This window comes from Limanda limanda, chromosome 9 (assembly GCF_963576545.1).
Source record: "Limanda limanda chromosome 9, fLimLim1.1, whole genome shotgun sequence".
Classification (NCBI taxonomy): Eukaryota; Metazoa; Chordata; class Actinopteri; order Pleuronectiformes; family Pleuronectidae; genus Limanda; species Limanda limanda.
Window position 1 is genome coordinate 14,510,041 of NC_083644.1, and position 18,232 is coordinate 14,528,272.

An 18,232-nucleotide genomic window follows, 5' to 3' on the forward strand; every position below is an offset into this window, starting at 1 on the left:
TGATCTCACCTGGATGATTTGTACACGCACTGAGTCGAGGTCACTGCCGTAAACTTATTTCAAGAAATGTGCTTTAACGCAAAACAGAAAAAAATCAAACAAAACCCAAGCAACAACTGAACCAGCAATAATGTCTTGTGATCCACACCAGGTCTTGTGTTGTTCAGTCTGTGGTGAATGACTGTAAGAACCAGGGCCGGGTCTAGACAGGCATGTATGAGGGGGCAGCCACAAATCTTGAGGGGGCATTGTGCTTTATTATATTATTATTATTATAAATTGGGATTTAGTTTGAGGGGGCACAACATTTATTTGAGGGGGCCAGGCCCCCTCTTGCCCCTGCCTAGACCCGGCCCTGGTAAGAACAGAGTTGAGTTCACTTGTATGTCAGGATGTGTGAATCCAACTTGTCCAGGTGCGTTTGGGTCAGAAGTGGTGAACCAGCTGCTCTGTGAATCTGAAGGACTTGGATTCGTTGACGGTGCACTGCAGGTCCCGGATGCGTCGTGCTCGCCGCCCCTCCAGCACCAACCTGCGAGAATGCTCCCGAGCTGCCTGCTGCTCCACCCGCTTCTCCGCCCGCTTTCGTCTCACCCACCTGATGGCAGAGGACAGATGATACACTTTAATGATAGAGAATGAAGAGAACTATTGAGTTAAAAGAATATATATATATATATATATATATATATATATATATATATATATATATATATATATATATCATTCCGGGAGCTCTCTCTGCTTACTGGTTACCTCTGCCAGGGAGGTTTTTCCACCCCTGTCAGTTTGTTGGTTGGTTTATTTGGACGGATTACCACATAACTTGGTGGAAGGGTGTGCTATGAGTCAGGGAAGAACCCATACAAATTTGTTGTGGATCCATTACCTTATGGAATAGGGCGTTTTTCAACATTATAATGACTGATATTTATGAGTGTGTGCAATTTGCGGCAGATTAAAACTGAGGCCCTGCTGTGCCCCAGAATCTCAGCTCAGTAATACATGTCTGTGAGTAAATGTTGTTGACCCCTACCGATAATTCAGAAAATTACTCTTTGTGGTACGGAGTCTGATGACAGTTGTGATTTTTCCATCAGTGCTCTGTGGACTGTTATTTCCACCCACTAGCCATTTGCCTGCTCAAGGATAATAGGCAGTTTTACCAGCAAGTCAGCAACAAGTGAGTCTGGACCAGAGGCTTTAATAGGTGGAAAGTATCCAGATGACAGTAATACTTCAATATTGGCTGGCTTTGAAAAACAGATTATTATCTTGAAAATGGAGAAAAAGATGAAGGTGAACTCACAGTTTAAAGGCACGCTCACACTCCTCTCGGCTGTGAAGGAGGTAACTATCGTCCTCCTCCAGCTTCTTCAGCTCCACCAGCTGCTTCTCTTTCTGCTGCTGCTCCTGCTTCCTCTGCAGCCACAGCTTGAACGCCTCCTCCGAGTCGCCCTGTGAGGAGTCCTTCTGGGTGAAGAAGTCCAAAATAAGAGAGTGACAACGTGGGATGTCTTTGTGCAATGTTTTAAAATGGATCTCGTTATTTTCTGTGACTGAGGTTTGGGTTTTTGTAGGTTTCTCTTTATGATAATTCAGCACGGATATCCACCTCTCTTCATCTGGTTATAATTAATAAACTATTGTCAGCGCTTCATTTATTGACCTCTCCTTTCTCTGCAAGTTTTTTTCAGTATCAATATTTCTATTCATGTTGATATACTAAAGAAAAGCTTTGCTCCTATCGGTTAAAGAAATAAAGGCCGAGCATATTTGAAATAGTTAACATATAGAAATACACAAGGGTCGGTAAACTGAAAGGATAGTGGCTATAATGCCTGATAAAAACAAAAATGTTAAAATGACCAGACAAAACCGAACCTTTTTCTTCAGCCCACATAAAGCTCTACCTACCCAGTATCTACAATGTATTGTGGTGCAGTTGGTTAGTGTGCCCCCTTGTGGCCATACCTTAGAATTGGTCCTCTCCATCTCCTGAGCTCGGAGGATCCTTCTCTCCTCCTGGAGCTGCTCTCTTTTCCTCAGTAACCAGGCTTTGAACGCCAGCTCGTTCTCCTGCCTCTTCAGCTCCTCTTCCTCACGTTTCCTCTGCTCTGCCTGACGGGGAAATAAGATTTAAAGGTTCAATGTGTAGAATTTAGTGATATCTAGTGGTGAACTTGCATGTTACAGCTGAATACCCCTGACCTCACCCTCCCCTTCCAAAAATGACAGAACCTGTGGCAGCCTTCAGTGGTCCTAAAAACTAGTTTGTCCAGTTTGTACTACTGTAAAAATAAAAAACGTGGAGGCCTCAGTAGAGGTATTTAAAAATAAAGGGCCCTTTCTAGGGTAATGAAAACAACAGTTCGTACATTTAGATGAAACACACTAGTGAAAACATCACTAGGGTTATTTGATATTACATTTCTGCCAATAGATCCCTCTCACCTTAATCTTACACACTGAACCTTTAAGTAAATAATTAAAACTTTGTGTGAACCTCTACTTGCTCAGCTGTGGGACTTCTCTCTTACCTCTCTGGCCAGCGTCTCCTTCCTCTCCTGGATCCTGTGCAGCAGCTCTTTCTGCTGGGGGGACAGGGTGTATGTGGCCTGGCAGGGGGTCCCGGTGGCCGACTGCACCCGCCGCTTGATGCCTCTCCTCTGGCTGCCTCTGTGGTTGGCTGAGCTGGGCCTGCTCCGGGGCTGCACTGGAGGTCTCGGGGCCCGGAGGGGATCGAAGCCATTCTTGAAAGGGGAAGAGCCAGAATGAGACCGAGGAGAGGAGGAGGTGGAGCTGTGGCTCTTCCTGGAGCTCACAGTCTGCTCCTGGAGGCGTGGGGAAGTACGTGAATAGTCGCTGTAGTTGCTTGTGATGGGAGGGAGAAGTCCTTGACTCTCCATCTCTTTCAAGCTGACCAGGTCAAACTTCCCATCTTTTTCAACAAGGACTCTGCCCTCTTTCATCCCCTGCCCTCCATCACTGCTCTCCACAGCCCTGCCAGGTCCTCCAGACCTTACATTCTCCTCCCGGGGGGAAAGTTTGAGCTCAGACAACTTCCCTGACACAGTCGCTGCCTCTGAATCCTTCTTGTCCTTGTTCTCCTTCCCCCCTTCCACCTCACCACTTTTGCCATTTTTCTCAAACTGCAGCGGAGGCACCACCATGTCCACCAGCGTCTCTTTGAAATGCAGTCGCCGGCGCCTGGTAATATCTGGAGCTTCTTGGTCCTGCAGCTCTCGGTTTGCCTGCTGGATCTTCTCCAGGATGTACTTCTTCTCCTCGTCTGTCTGCTCATCCGCCCCTGGAGGGGGTGGTACTACAGGTGATGACTTATTGGGGCTGTCTCTGTCAGAGTCGTACTCCAATGGCTCCATAGGTGAGGGCCACCTATCTTCATCCTCTTCCACCGCCTCGGTTTTGTTGCCTTTCTTCTCCTTCCGTTTCCTTCGTTGCCGTTTCTCATCCTCCTCCAGCTCTTTGTCAATTTTGTCCTCAATGTCTGGGGCATCAATGTCAGGACCCTGTGTGGTGGAAAGGACAAAGGCATTCATTCATTAGGTTTGACTGTAAATGAATGAGCGGCATCAATACTCAGCAGGTCAATAGGTGCGCTGGTGCGATAACAGACACGTGTAAGTGTGTTCATCAATATTGCATCCAGCAGCGGCACAGAGAAAGTGTGTCACTATATGTCCACAGAGCAGGTTTCACATGCGAATAGTGAGATGTGCAAGCTCGGGTAACTCAATGCTGCCTCCTGTCATACTTTCACAGAGCAGGGTCAGGGACCTGCTCAGATCTCAGTCTGCAGAAAGTAGAAGCGATGAAACAAAGACACAATGTAATAAATAAAAATGAGAGGAAATGGAATCAGTCGGCCCAGTGGTGTTTCTTACCTGCCCCTCACTGATCAGCCAGTCCAGATCCTTCTCAAAGTCGTCCTCATACTCCTCCTGGGACTTACAAACCACCTCACTCATACTGGGACTAGATCAGAGACACATCTGAAGGACTGGTTGTCACACCATCTGCTGGAGCTGTAAGTAAAAACTTCAAGTCAAGAGCTAGATCGACCAGCCAGAAAATAAAGGATCACGTTCTGAATATTCATGAGGCAGATCCAGGATTTTCTTTAATAATTTGCTTCGGTTTTCTCATATAAATATTAATTTATCTTTATGAAAAGAAACCTGACATAATAAGAGGACTGATGATTATAAGGGTGTGCAGTATTGTTTTTTTTTAATATCCAAACAAAAATCCAGAATTTAAATCATCAGGGGACTGTTGAAGTATAGTTTCATCAGTAGCACATAAATCAGTCCAGCTATAGTTGTGGTTCATCTCTGCAAATGATACTCATACCAATCCCACCACATCACAGTATATATATATATATATATATATATATATATATATATATATTCTATCTTATCTTATTTTACTTTATAGGTTACTTGTAAATATATAGTTATATACAAGTGGGATTGGTCTCCACCTACAGGACAGAAAGCAGTACTGCAGAATTAGTAGTAAACTACTGTTATTGCCTTGGCTACACAGACACGATCTCCCATCTGTTATCCTGTGGCTTGTATTTACTTCAGCTCTTGTAATTGTGTTAGTGTTGCAACTCAGACCCACACTCACAGGCTACCAGACAACATGTGACACACAGACTCTGTAATCCGGTTTATTTTTACAGCTCTCAGGTTCATAAAAATAACCCGGACAGAGACAGACAAACAGGCTGAGCTGCAGACACAGTTTCCTCAAGTAAAAGTCATAATAATCAGAGTTTTGGCTGCTGGAAATAAGTATCAGTAATAAACTGGGGTCGCCCACAGGGGCTCTTGAACTCACCAGCAGCTGGTCCCTGCGTAGCGGCGTTCCTGTCCACCTGAGGCCGGAGAGAGAGGACTTCCAGCCGGGTTGGTTTGGGGACTAGTTCTCCATCTATGTGGGCCACACGGAGCAGGACAACACCTGAGCACATAATCCGCTGCTGCTCCCTCCGCAGCCCTGACAGCTTTTAATGGAGCCGTCGTCATGGATACCGACAACACGCTTTACGAGCTGCGCATGCGCGGTCACGAATACCTCGTTTTACAGACTAGACAATAAATTCTTCATTTAAACGCTTTAAAACCCAAGATGTTACCTAAAGGAACTCAAGCAAACAACAATATGTGGGACTAACATAGCTCTAACTCTGGAGCTATTACATTAAATATTAAGGCCTGTTACAGTATCATGTGAAATTAAAGATGTATTATTTATTACAAGGGTCACACAAACTTAATCAATAGGTTTGGATTAAAAAAAGATTAAATGTGTCAGTTGGATTTTTTATTATGCATTTATTCAAATATATCTTTCTTATTTAAGTATAAGTTTATTCTGTATTGTACAGATGAGAAGAAATTACTGAATAATTTAAAATGGATTAAGAATAATTTTTTCTCTACTTTGAGTGATGATGTGATGTGCCATGATGCAAGTATTATGTATATCAAATGTGGTAAAACTATGCTCTGAGTATAGTTATCGTTATAGTTAGTTATAGTTACAGTCATGGTTATAGTTAACATTATCGACATGACTATAGTTACAGTTACATTTATAGTTACGGTTGTATCAGAATGCTGTAATGAAATTAATTGAGTACATTTAACTGAGATAAAAACTACGTCTTGCTCGGACAGGATTCATTGACAGTGGTGAGCGCGATTGACGGAGCACAGAGGAAGCACTTGAACGCCACATTTGATTTCAACCGCACTGCCTTCTGGGTCTTGAGTTCGCAGGGGCGCAATGAATGGCGGAACACTACAATTCCCGTGTTGCCTCTGTCACTTCCAATGTACGACACGCCCCCCCCCCCCCCCCCCCCCCGGACTTGAAGCCTGACAGGGAGTACGAGCCGGAGATCAAGTCCGAGTCTCCGCAGAAGTGAGCTGCCCCCCCCCCCGGAGCCGGTTCACCGGGAAGCAGCGAGAGTTTCTCCTACAAATGGCGTCCATCGTCCTGTACACGGGGCAGACAACAGCCAGACGGTGTTTGAGTTCACGGTTAAAAGCTCTACCCGCTGCTAGAGAGGCTCTGCGGCCGGGTCCCTCCGCTCGCTGCCCGGCAGGAACCCTGCTTCCGGGACCGAGATGGCTGTCCAGAGGCACCGGGCTGAGGTTCATGTCCCAGGGGAGCGCAGGCAGAGCCGGAGCCGGGAGAACCGGGAGGAGGGGAGCCCTGGTGCTCGGTGCAGCCGCCGCGGTGACAGCCGCTGTAGCGGGACTCGTGGCCAACGCCAGCCACTTCCACAGCGCACACATGGCGACCCGAGTGGCTCCGGCCGCCGAGGAGGAGCGGGAGGTGGAGGGGGACATCCTGGAGAGGTGCCGGGGCTTCATGTCCGCGCCGGTGAGCGACATCGACGTGCTGCAGGGGAGGAAGGAGGAGATGCGGACGAGGATGGAGATGCTGATCATGGAGACGCAGGCCGAGTTCTGCAAAGCCCTGCAGGAGGTGGACGGTGGGACCTTCAAGGTGGACCGGTGGGACCGGAAGGAAGGTGAGGAGGGGGAACCGATCTCAGCTGATCATTTATGTTCCTGATAATAACAAGGACTGGTGGAAACTGACAGTCCACAACTTCTTCTTTTGTATCCGTCTTGACCCTGTGTGTGTGTGTGTGTGTGTGTGTGTGTGTGTGTGTGTGTGTGTGTGTGTGTGTGTGTGTGTGTGTGTGTGTGTGTGTGTGTGTGTGTGTGTGTGTGTGTGTGTGTGTGTGTGTGTGTGTGTGTGTGTGTCTCTCAGGTGGTGGAGGAATCAGCTGTGTGATGCAGGATGGAAAGCTATTTGAGAAAGCGGGGGTCAACGTGTCAGTGGTGTTTGGGAACCTGACCGAGGAGGCCGCCAAGCAGATGAGGAGCAGAGGCAAAGTCCTGAAGGGGAAAGATGGTGAGTACTTTCATCCTGGTTAATCATCCACCTCGTCGTTTGTTGTGCAGCACACTCAGATATTCAGTGATCGTTGCACACGCTCACAGAGTTCTGGCTCATAACACGTCTGCACGGTGTCTTCTCTCAGGGAAGCTGCCGTTCTGTGCCATGGGTGTGAGCTCCGTCATCCACCCCAAGAACCCCCACATACCCACCGTGCACTTCAACTACAGATACTTCGAGATCGAGGAGGCAGACGGTGAGTGAGACTGCCGCTCCTAGATGACAGCAGCTGGGTCTTGGTGTCAGTGACACGATTGATGACAAGAATGAATGATTACCCTTGTTTTCACTTCCTCATCTGTGTGTGTGCGTGTGTGCGCTCTTCAGGCAACAAGCAGTGGTGGTTCGGTGGAGGCACAGACCTGACTCCAGTCTATGTGAATAAAGACGATGCCTTTCACTTCCACAACACCCTGAAGGAGGCCTGCAACAAGCACCACTCGCAGTACTACACCGACTTCAAGAAATGGTACGGTTCAACACAAGATCACTTCCACCAGTGTGTGTGCGTGTGTGTGTGTTTCAGCACGTACACATCTGCACTCCATACAGTGGGTGTAACCTCACTGTCAGATGATGATAAGAGGAGCCTAAAGTTTGCAGTTGCAGAAAAACCGTTGAGCCGCGACGTTAGCCACTTAATGACCTCTGAGGATATGAAGGGAAAGGGTGTGGTTTATCTGATGTGGCTTGTAATACGTAAATGTTGTTGTCCTCTTCACTTGAAATATATTTAAAAAGAAAAAGTGTGACATTGTGAGAAATACACAGCTTTGCTTGCTTGCTGAAGATGGAAAGATCAACACCACTTACACATTAGTCTGGTAAATGTAAAGCTGCACCAGTAGCCAGTTAGTTCAGGCTCAGCTTCAGAGCTTTAGAGGAGCTGGCAGAGGATTCCTCTGGTTTCCACTGGGATTGTGTGTTCATATTGTTTCGAGATAATTTGAAATATTAGTTCACAACTAGGAAAATTCATGTGAACGCCATCTCAAGTTTGAACAACGCGCGAAAGTCTGTGAAAGTTTTGACACACAAGGTCCTGATGTCATCACTTATAAACCGACACAATTTTACAATCAGCTCTAGATATTAGGGGTGGGAATTGGCAAAAATGTGACGATTCAATAGTATTGCAATATTTGGGCCACGATTCAATAGTATTGCAATATTTGGGCCACAATTCAATAGTATTGCGATTCGATTCTGGATATATTGCGATTCATGTCCCCCATATTATTCAAAGGCATTACAAAAAATGAGGAAAATAAGACTGCTCAACTCACTTCAAATGTCACATTTAATTCTGTGAACAACATTGTCTTCTACACATTAAAGGGACTCTTACCTTTGTTGCATTTGAGAATTACAGCACATTCAAATCATCCCGCCTTCCTCCAATGCCCCACCCCCTCGTTCCCATCCGCGGTGTTTTTTTGAAGAAACTTTATTTACAAGCAGACTTAGAACCTACTGTCTCCGCGCACGCACGTGAGTTTTTGTTTACCAAAGCAATGGATTCGGATTCAGAAGCACCGGTAAGTTATATACATTGATGACGCGGGCCCGAATGCGCCACAAGAAGCAGACGGAAAACCTGCATGTCCATGCAGCAAACAGACAGGTCTGTCGGCTAATAAGGTCCTTCGGTCCGAAGAATTTTATTGGTTGAAGTTTTCACTAAATATTATGAGAGTGAAATAATTGTTTGTTTTTACTCCTGGTGGGTCTGTCTTGCATTTTAGAGTGTCATTACCTTATTAATACCAATTTAACCTTATCCAAAAAAAGTGTAAAAATGCAACAAAGGTAAGAGTCCCTTTAACTGAAGTGCAAAAACTAAGAAGGGGTAGTGCAAAAACTTTGTCCTTGAACATTCAGGACACAGGACCTTTGTAATTATTTTCTGAATAGGAGACCTCTCACATGAACACTGAGCTCAATCATATAAATAAGAGTAACCTAGAGCTTCAATCAAATTGAGACCTGCAAGGTCATGACCCAAAATGTTAAATTCATTTGGGAATATTAGCATTTTTGTTCAGAAAAAGGAGTTTGTCAACATGCTCATACGTTAAAGTGCTCCTCTGGGCCGTTACTATATCTCCTGCATTGGAGAACATCCTTTCCGCATACACACTAGGTAGCTTTTAAACTCTGAAACTCTCCTCGTCATGCTTTGCCAGCCAGGGGCTGTTACATATATAATTGTAAATAAATATTAAAAAAAAAATTATTATTATTATTATTATTTTTTTTAATATTGCAATACTTTGTGCTACAGTATCGATATAATCGCGGGCGCAAAATATCGCGATACTGAACAGAATCGATTTTTCCCCCCACCACTACTAGATATGAGCTTCTAATGTCCACTTGTCAAGCGTTTACTCTTTTTTCATTTGCCATCTGCACCTACCACCATGCATTTTTTGCTAATACAGATGTTGTTATTATCAACGTACATGTTTAAAATGATTTATGCATCGGTCACACACACACACACATTATTTGTCTTTGTTCTCTTTCATTCTGCATATATTGTAAAGAGGCGGGTTGTTTAAAAGCTCAAACCTCGTGAACACAACAGCTTCCATGTTTTTTCCACTATTCGAACCTCAAAGCACATGAACACTGGACCGAACTTTGAACAACAGCTTGATAAGTTGGGAATTGGGACTTTCCGAGCATCATGCGAATGCACAGTAAATGCTAAGCTAAGCTAACTATAGCTATATAATGAATGTACAGATGTGAGATTGGTTGAATGAGCATATTTAAGAATACGTTTCCTTTTGAGCTGTGAAAGTAGTTAACATTCCAACCCCTCTGTCCTCTAGGTGTGACAGATACTTCTATATCGGCCACAGAGGAGAGACTCGGGGGATAGGAGGGATCTTCTTCGATGACCTGGACTCGCCAAGTCAGGAGGAAGCGTTCAACTTTGTGAAGAGCTGCGCTCGCACTGTGGTGCCGTGCTACCTGCCTATCGTACACAAGCACCTCAGTGATGCCTTCACTGACGAGGAGAAGGACTGGCAGCAGGTACGACGAGGAAGGTGAGGAAGAAAATATCTTGCGGCTAGAGAAAGTGTTATAAAGAAGATTTTGTAAGTTCATAATTTTTTTTAGAAATAGCCACACAGAGGTAGATGCTATACTAATATATCAGCGCTATTTAGCAAAACCTAAACGCACCAAACAGCTACTAACCCTAACCCAACAGGAAAGTAAACCTGAGTTATTACATTCAAGGATAGTGGAAGACAGGGTGCTAAGAGCCTGCTGCACCTCCTACTGGTAAGAGGCATAAACTGCAACAGGCCGAACATCAATTCGTTTTTGTTTTTATTTTTATAATTTGTTTTAATTTTAGAACATTCAGTGTATTTTCTGTGGAACATAATTTGATCCACAAATATGAGGTAAACCAAAAGGATTGTGGGTAGTAATAGTCCGTAAAATGTGTCTTTGATGCCTTAAAGCAGAATGTTCTGATAGTTTGCTCTCAACGTGTCTACAGCATGTTTTGTGTGTATGTGTTGCTGTTGTAGATATGTGGAGTTTAACCTGGTGTACGACAGGGGGGTGAAGTTTGGCTTGGCCACGCCCGGCTCCAGAATCGAGAGCATCCTCATGTCGCTCCCCCTCACCGCCAGGTAAGACTCCTCCAGGGCAGCGGTTACCTGGCGCCTGTGTGGTGTAATGATCTCCGTCTGCGTCGCCTGGTAACAAACTCACCTTTCCTCCTCAGGTGGGAGTACATGCACGAGCCTGCCAAAGGGAGCCGGGAGGCTGAGATGCTGGAGGTGTTACGAAGCCCTAAGGACTGGGTCTGATCGCGGCGTTCACACGTTCCAATATTGACAAAACATGCAGAATACTTTCTTTGCTGTATTTGACAAAGGCGTCACCTGTTTGACTTTATCAGCTGCAGTTAACGCTGTTCAACCCCAAAAAATAGCTTTATTTGTAATAGCTTGAAGGTACATTTCTCTTTGCTTTTTGTCGAGTCACCCTTGTTAACACTTGTTCACAGGGGATTTAAATATTGTATTAATGAGACCTTGTGTTGGGAAACAGCGACTGAGCTGCTTTTAAGACGTGTTTGTGTCAAACACTAGCCTCTTGTGTGTTTTCTGTGCCTTGTTCTACCTGAAGCAGAATTATCTCCACACACTGTTTTCCTTTATCAAGGCACTGAAAGGGAAAACAAGGAAAAACTGAGCCACAGTGTTTTGTACGTGTGCCTCAAAGTAATATCAATTGTAAATGAGTCTGCTTTTGATGTGCAAGTGCATCTGCTAACCACGGTGGGTTATTTCTGACCATCAAGCTGAATATGAGGAATTAAACTGCACCACGTCGAGTCCCACCCACACTGCGGCTGGCTGGTCATTCGTGGTAAAGTCATTTCCTGCTTTGTTTAAACAGCAGCAACAGTTCTTAGATTTCTGGAATGAGTTCCAAAGAGAGGATGAATGTGGGAAAACAGGTTAGGTGGTTCCCTGAAGACAGAATAGTGTCTTTAAAACACAAATGATCGAGAGACATATCTTTTCAAATAATTAATAGATAAAATTATAATACGTTTTATACTGCAATAGTACATCAAATTTCAGATCCTTTTCCCACTGAGTTATATTAATGTTTTTATAAGCTTCTCAGTTAACTTCCTTAAAGCAAAAACTTAAATGTACATCTTTTCAACAGTTATTGTAAAACAAAATACAATATTTGTAAAATAAAAGTTTTCATATCCGCAAACATAAACTTTGATTCTGTGAAAATTGGCCAATTTTCCTTGGTCTACCATAAAATGGTTCAGGCTGCACTCAGCAGGATCAAAGAATAGTTCGTCAAATGATGATCATTGTGAGAGTCCACTCCAGAGGACTTGAGCTGTTTAAAACTCACAAATACATGTTCACACACTGGATCACACTCCTGAGACACAAACATTTACAAGTCATATTTTTAAATGTTTTATTACAAATTAATTCAAGCTTTTGCAGATAAAGGATTTATAACAAGTTCCCTTGCACTTCATGTTATACAATATTTTGTTTGTTTGATAAGGCATTGTAAAAAAAACAGTGCTCTGTAAGTAATAGTACAACTGACCTTACCAAAATGGCTACCCTCTACCAGCACAACCTTAAAATAGCAACGTCATAGCAAGTGCTGAGGTTCAAAGGTCAACTCACAAAATAAGTAAAATAACAACCACCAGTGCTCAAAGTGTGTGAGGTGCAGAAAAGGAAATGTGACAGTCGTCAGTATCAGGTGGAAGTCAGATATATTTGGTTTTTATGCAGCAGCATTGCATATAGATCAGGAGCACTTGTTTTCCAGAGGATTACAGGGACCTGTTTATTGCTGAGAGTCACGCTGAGCTCGTCTGGCTGTCCCAGTTTCAGTCAGCAGCTCATTTTGAGCTTGAACACAAAGTGCCTCCTTTACTCACAGCCGAGTGTTTAATCCTTCCATTGGTTTCGCTCTCACTGCTTTCCAGTCGAGTACAACAATCTCACTGTAACTTACTTGCACACACAGAATATACATATACAGATACAGTACACATGCTAAACATGGACTCTGTCCATAGTGACATTAAATAGCCTCACTCCTCTGATAACTGAAAACCCTAGAGCCGGTCTCTATTGCGGCCTGTCCCAAATTCCTGTGCAAGTCACTTCAAAACTTCCATTAACCATTTAGCTGCAAATCTACTTGTAGAATCTTCACTTTACGTTTAGCAAAAGACAACATAGCCATATCCAACACAGTTACAACTGCTTGAGGGGAACAGGTGTGTGGGGGGGGGGGGGGGACATATTTCACAGTTAAAGCAGCCTCTGAGCAACTGTCAGCAGCACAAACATGAACAAGAGATCACAACAAGCTGTGCAGAGCCTGATCCAACCTCAGGAGTACAGATCCAGCTGCATGCATGACAAAAAGAAACGCACACATGACACACATTCACAAAATGTATTCAAGCACCCCCCTGACAACCGATGGCCTTGCTTTGAACTCAAAAACATTCCCAAGTGTAAAAGGAGGTTGGGCCAATTCATTAGTTTGGCAACTTGATGGTTTTAACCTTGTGTGATATTTATTGTTTCAATGGATCAAATTAAAGACAGTAATGTGGAGCGATCACGAGTTGTGCAACTTTAGCTGAACTGTTCCGGTTCTTGAGCAAATTTGCGGAAAAGTTGGGACTTAGTTAGGGGGGGAATGATCCTGAAACCGAATCAAACAACTTGATATCACGATACAGGACAACAGAATCACGATATCCAAACTCTCTGCCAGAGCGGCAGGTGTAGCATAATGGGACAATACTAATTTCTCATTTCACGATTATTAATAGAGCATGTAATTCACAAAATTATTATCCAATTTAGAATCTAGTCTAAATCCCAAAAATAATATTGCAGATAACCACGAAATTAAACAATTTACAGTGATTATCTTGTGAAAACACTGTCTGGGATGTTCTGTATTAGATGGTAAGATAACAGTCCTTTTCTTTAGATGGCGGGATGTGGGAAAAATAAGGAGGTGTAAAGACATTTTGTTCATGAGGTTGATTGAATTTGTTTTTTTTCTGCCCCTACTGGACAAAAATCTAAATTAGTGTGGGTTTCACTGAAATTGATGTGTAGATTAAAAGCTGGTTCTGGATCTTGCAAAGTACAATTTTGCAATATAAACAACTGCAAGAGGAAACAGTCAGTACTTGTTTTGACAACAAATTGGTCAAATTTAAACATTAAAAACATCTGTTAATTGGCACTAATCTTCAATAAAGCATCGGCCCAATCCCTTTGTACACTGAGAACAGCTCCTTCATTATGGCAATTATCACTGTTTTCCCCTTCACGCTAGATGCAACATTTGTTATGTTTGTAGATTTAAATTAATTTACTAGAGTGTGACAGCATAGATACAACTTCAGGATCTTCACTCCAGGTTTTGGTATTGCAGTCTCACCCGATCCGTCCTGCCATCACTTCACCTCACTGAATAAAGGTTAGTGCAAACTGCAGCAGCTCTGGCAAAGATTGCATTAATCCATTGACCATTAGTGTTCTCTGTTTGTGTAGAATGGGAAAGGCTGGTGATGCCACAACACTGGCATTGCTAGAGGATAAGAGTCTTAGTGTAGGTTAGGGCTTCTGTTGGGGTGGTAGTGAAAGGCAGGTCTACTTCCCACGGCCGTTGACACTAGAAGCGCTGTTGGTGACGATGTCCTCGTACTGTGGGGGGGGCTCCGTCTCTATCTGGACGTCTGTGTGGCCAACAGCCTCCTCATAGGATGGCGGCGGATCTCCGGCACTTCCTCTCCCCGATGTGATCTCTGAGCCTGGATAAGCTGGGCTGCTGTGGATACTGAGTTCTGACTGGTCACCATGGTGGTAATCCCTCCCCCAATGGTCCATCGAGACCACGGACAGGACGTGGTCGTGATGCGAGTGTCCCAGGCTGGGGCTGCGCTGCGAGCGCTTGCGGGAGTGGCAGCGCCACACGGTGATGGCGACGGCGGCGATGACAAACACAACGAGCATCAGCGGCACAATCAGGTAGAGAGAGTGGACTCCACCGACCACCGTCTCCAGCCCTCCGGACGGACTGCTCTCACGCACGTATTCCTCCCAAAACCGTCTCTGCAGCCAGAACAAAGACACACAGTCAAGTTTAGATGTATTTTTTCTCAAGGCAAATCTCAACTACTTTCATGCAGGATGCACAAAACTGTTTCCAAAAGCCAAGTTCACAGTATACAATACATTTTGTGTGGATAACTGCAACTGAAAGGCCGCAGACAACAACAGCCATACACACAGGGACCACATGATTGTGCACGTCCATCTGCGTGACTTTGCTCTCTGGCCTCTCACAATGGTTTCACAAACACGCCCCCCTCTCCAGCATGTACTTGGCGGTTCTTCCTGCTGATAATCATCACATCCTGAAAAACACCCACATTCCACAGGCTACCACTCTTGGCAGAGGATTTAATACGTGACACATTAAAGGGATAGTTTGGATTTTCTTTCATAGGACGGTTGGTGTCAGTTACACGGCACCAGTAGTAATATTGATTTGTGTAATTCAGCCCTGGCTGGGGGTCTCGTTTTTCAAGATTTCCAGCAACTGTTCAGATTAAGTATTAAAATAGGAAATAATCAGTAGAATCGGGCATTTGTACTTTCCGGTGGATAGTGGTGTGTTGGCGCCTGTTATTGTCTAATGACCACACACGCTGGCAAATATTTGTGTGCCCAGTCACAGGCTGGCCTGGAAATCTCATGACTACCTGCTGGATTTAATATCCCTGTATAGACATCACAACTGATGAGTCACTCAACAACCAAATGATTAACTAACAAAGCTCACTTTGGTGGGTTTTGTGTAGCGGGTGTGTAATAATGTGTATTTTCCGGTGTGTATGTCATTTTCTGGCGAGGAAAAGTTGCAGGCTCTGACGTGATGCTTTCTCTCGCCCCCTCACCGTCTTCTCGTCGTTCTCGAAGGCTTCGCGGGCCTCCTCATAGGTGCAGATCTCCTCGCGGCACTCCCTCTGGATGTCGCCCTGCTTCATCTCCTCCAGCATGAAGTTGGCCCTGCGCAGCCGCCGCAGCACGGAGTGGGCTGTGTCCGCCGGCAGGAACACTGAGAGAGGAGGGCGAGAGCGGAGGAGTGGCCGGGGAGACAGAAGACAAGGGCAGACAAGGAGGGAAAGGATGCAAGTTTTTAAATGGTCCGCCAAAAATGCATGAATTCAGATAACGTTGCAACAGTAGGGGCAAGTGTGTATAAGTAAGGAGGAGGAAACAAAAGAGGGATTAAGCAAAGATAGAGAACTGAAAAAGAGAACAGTGAGGCAATGGGAGGAAAAGAGGATAGACACGCAGAAGAAAGGCCAAAACTGGGAGAACAAAGGCAGTAGAGCAGAGTTGAGCGCTGCCCAGTGCCCACATTTCAGCATAAAAACAAACGTTTCTTTGATGTCAGCATATAAATCCTCCATGAAGTTAGTGAGACAGAGCGCTCCTCTGTTCCACACTCCCAGAATAAGAACATAAAACTGCCCTGGGAAGGTCTGACGAGCGAGGGAATTAACAAGCAAAGGAGTCTGTGTGATCAGGGATGTGATCAGCACAAGACTTGAAAGGTCAAAATAAACAAGTAAATAAACAGATATGGAGACATACTCCGGAAAAAGAGCAAGGTTTTTGTGCCAAAGGCGATTTTCACATTTCAGCGACTAACTTTTGTTTGAAGGTGTTGAGAAAACACACATTAGAAAAGAAAAAAGTGGAAGAAAGGAAGTGGGAGGGTCCAGTTCTAAGGAATCTGAGCTATGAAGTTCATGCAAGTGTCTTTGCTTGTGGGCACAGGTAGATTATTAATAATAATAATAATGTTCACAAACTTACCGCTCCCCATGATTCCTGCGAATCTGTTCGGGACGATTTTTCTGCAGAAAACCAAACACACCTTAATGTACAACCTGCGGATATGAGTCATGCAATAGTAACCGGAGTGCTCTTATTAAAACTAATAAACACAAGTGATCGAAGTAAGAAGTAGTAATAATAATAAACTGTATTCCTATGGCACCGTAACGAGGAGCTCTACAAGTTTAAAAACAGAAAGCAAACAATAGGAAGCAGTTAAAAAAGCAAACAAACAACAAGCAACTTGAAAACTATAGGACAGAAGGTTAATGTCACATTTTTAAGAACTATTTGAGCCTCTACAACAGTGAAAATGTCTATGATAATAATGACAACAACAAACATTTATATGACAATTCACATAGCCTTGCATGCAGCTCAATGTGCTTTACATGGAAAGGACCATATTAAGGCAATACATTTTAAAAACAGGTTATTAAATAGACAAATCCCTTATAGTAAATACAAATTTAGGAGACTCCCTTTCGAGCTGGATCGTAAACGGAAACAAAGTGGAACCAGTGCTTATCAGCAGCAGCTGTGTGGTTTGAAAGCATCACCTGTCAGCTGAGGGTCAGAATAAGAACATCTGACGAGCACAGAGTAATCGATTAAAAGATATGATCTGTGTTCTTCCTGCTGGGAACGTGAAACCTGCTCGACCACAGAGTCGCTGGTGGTGACCAATGGCGTCCGCAGGCCACTGGGAAGCAACACTCCCCCCACCCGAAATAGATCCACAGCAGTCGGATCCAGGGCTAACAAAGCGCCGCCTCCGCCCCGTTACACACCATCATCACAGACACACACACACACACCAACAAGTGGAGACACCGTTAGCTGCAGCCTCCATGTTGCTGGTAGCCGGCCTCATCCGTGCGTGTGTGCGCGGGCTGGAGTTGCTGCTGGTTAGCGCCCCGCGGAGTGACACGCGGAGGGAGGGGAGTGATTAGTGGGATCAGCGCCTCCCGGAGCCGTTTAACCGAGGACACACGGTTTAAAGGACAAAGAGGCGGATGGAGACTGTGCCGTTGGACCCGACATGTTCTTTACTCCGTTCAAAGCCATGTGTTGTTAAGGAGGTGAAGTTTATCTCACCTCTCTCTGTGTCCTAGATGCGCATCGACGGCCGCTCCACTCCTCCTCCGCCGCTCCACTATGTGTGCAGCGCAGGCGCACTGATCTGTTCGGGTGCCGCGGTCAGTGATGCGGCCCTGCCCCTCAGTTAAAGGGACAGTTCACAACATCCTGGCCTGGATCAACAAGTGATGACAGCAAGAGGGAGACTGAATATAAACAGAACAACACAATAAAACTACAGGAAACCTGAGATGAAACCGCTCTGAATGGTCCATTTGCTGGAAAAATCTCTAAATCTATACAGTAAATATGTTTGATATTCAGTATGTAGGTAGTCAGAGAGCTCCTGAACACAGGCATATCAGTCTCTCTCTGATCTTATTGAGCAAAGTGTTTTTATAGTATTTTGAAATATCCAGGAATGAACTGATTTGATTGTACACATGTTGGATTTTACTTTGAAAAATCTCCAAATTTATACAGTAAATATGTTTAATATTCAGTATGTAGGTATTCAGAGAGGTCCTGAACGAAGGCATATCAGTCTCTCTCTGAACTTATTGAGCAAAGTGTTTTTATAGTACTCTGAAAAAATACAGAAATGAACTGATATGATTGTACACATGTTGGACTTTACTTTGAAAATATCCATATCTATACAGTAAATA

At 44.4% G+C, this 18,232-nt stretch overlaps 3 protein-coding genes across 6 annotated transcripts; 1 reads left to right on the forward strand and 2 right to left on the reverse strand.

The window, feature by feature from the left end:
- Positions 1-426: 426 nt before the first annotated feature.
- Positions 427-3,989, reverse strand: ccdc181 (coiled-coil domain containing 181). Its single transcript, XM_061078868.1, has 5 exons — positions 3,906-3,989; positions 2,541-3,530; positions 1,975-2,121; positions 1,310-1,473; positions 427-598 (listed from the first exon to the last, which is right to left on the reverse strand). The coding sequence occupies exons 1-5, from the start codon at positions 3,987-3,989 to the stop codon at positions 427-429; spliced, it is 1,557 nt and encodes a 518-aa protein (XP_060934851.1).
- Positions 3,990-5,913: 1,924 nt separating this feature from the next.
- cpox (coproporphyrinogen oxidase) lies at positions 5,914-11,392 on the forward strand. Its single transcript, XM_061077634.1, has 7 exons — positions 5,914-6,577; positions 6,823-6,966; positions 7,097-7,207; positions 7,339-7,480; positions 9,852-10,070; positions 10,566-10,670; positions 10,766-11,392. The coding sequence occupies exons 1-7, from the start codon at positions 6,022-6,024 to the stop codon at positions 10,848-10,850; spliced, it is 1,362 nt and encodes a 453-aa protein (XP_060933617.1). The 5' UTR covers positions 5,914-6,021; the 3' UTR covers positions 10,851-11,392.
- A 591-nt stretch (positions 11,393-11,983) lies between these two features.
- Positions 11,984-17,643, reverse strand: prrg1 (proline rich Gla (G-carboxyglutamic acid) 1). 4 transcript variants are annotated; one of them, XM_061077635.1, is made up of 4 exons: positions 17,583-17,643; positions 16,464-16,504; positions 15,536-15,696; positions 11,984-14,687 (listed from the first exon to the last, which is right to left on the reverse strand). In XM_061077635.1, the coding sequence occupies exons 2-4, from the start codon at positions 16,471-16,473 to the stop codon at positions 14,226-14,228; spliced, it is 633 nt and encodes a 210-aa protein (XP_060933618.1). In that variant the 5' UTR covers positions 16,474-16,504; positions 17,583-17,643; the 3' UTR covers positions 11,984-14,225. The 4 variants fall into 4 exon arrangements, with proteins under 4 accessions (XP_060933618.1, XP_060933621.1, XP_060933620.1 ...); XM_061077638.1 differs by lacking the exon at positions 17,583-17,643 and adding an exon at positions 17,303-17,370; XM_061077637.1 differs by lacking the exon at positions 17,583-17,643 and adding an exon at positions 17,211-17,288.
- Positions 17,644-18,232: the final 589 nt, after the last annotated feature.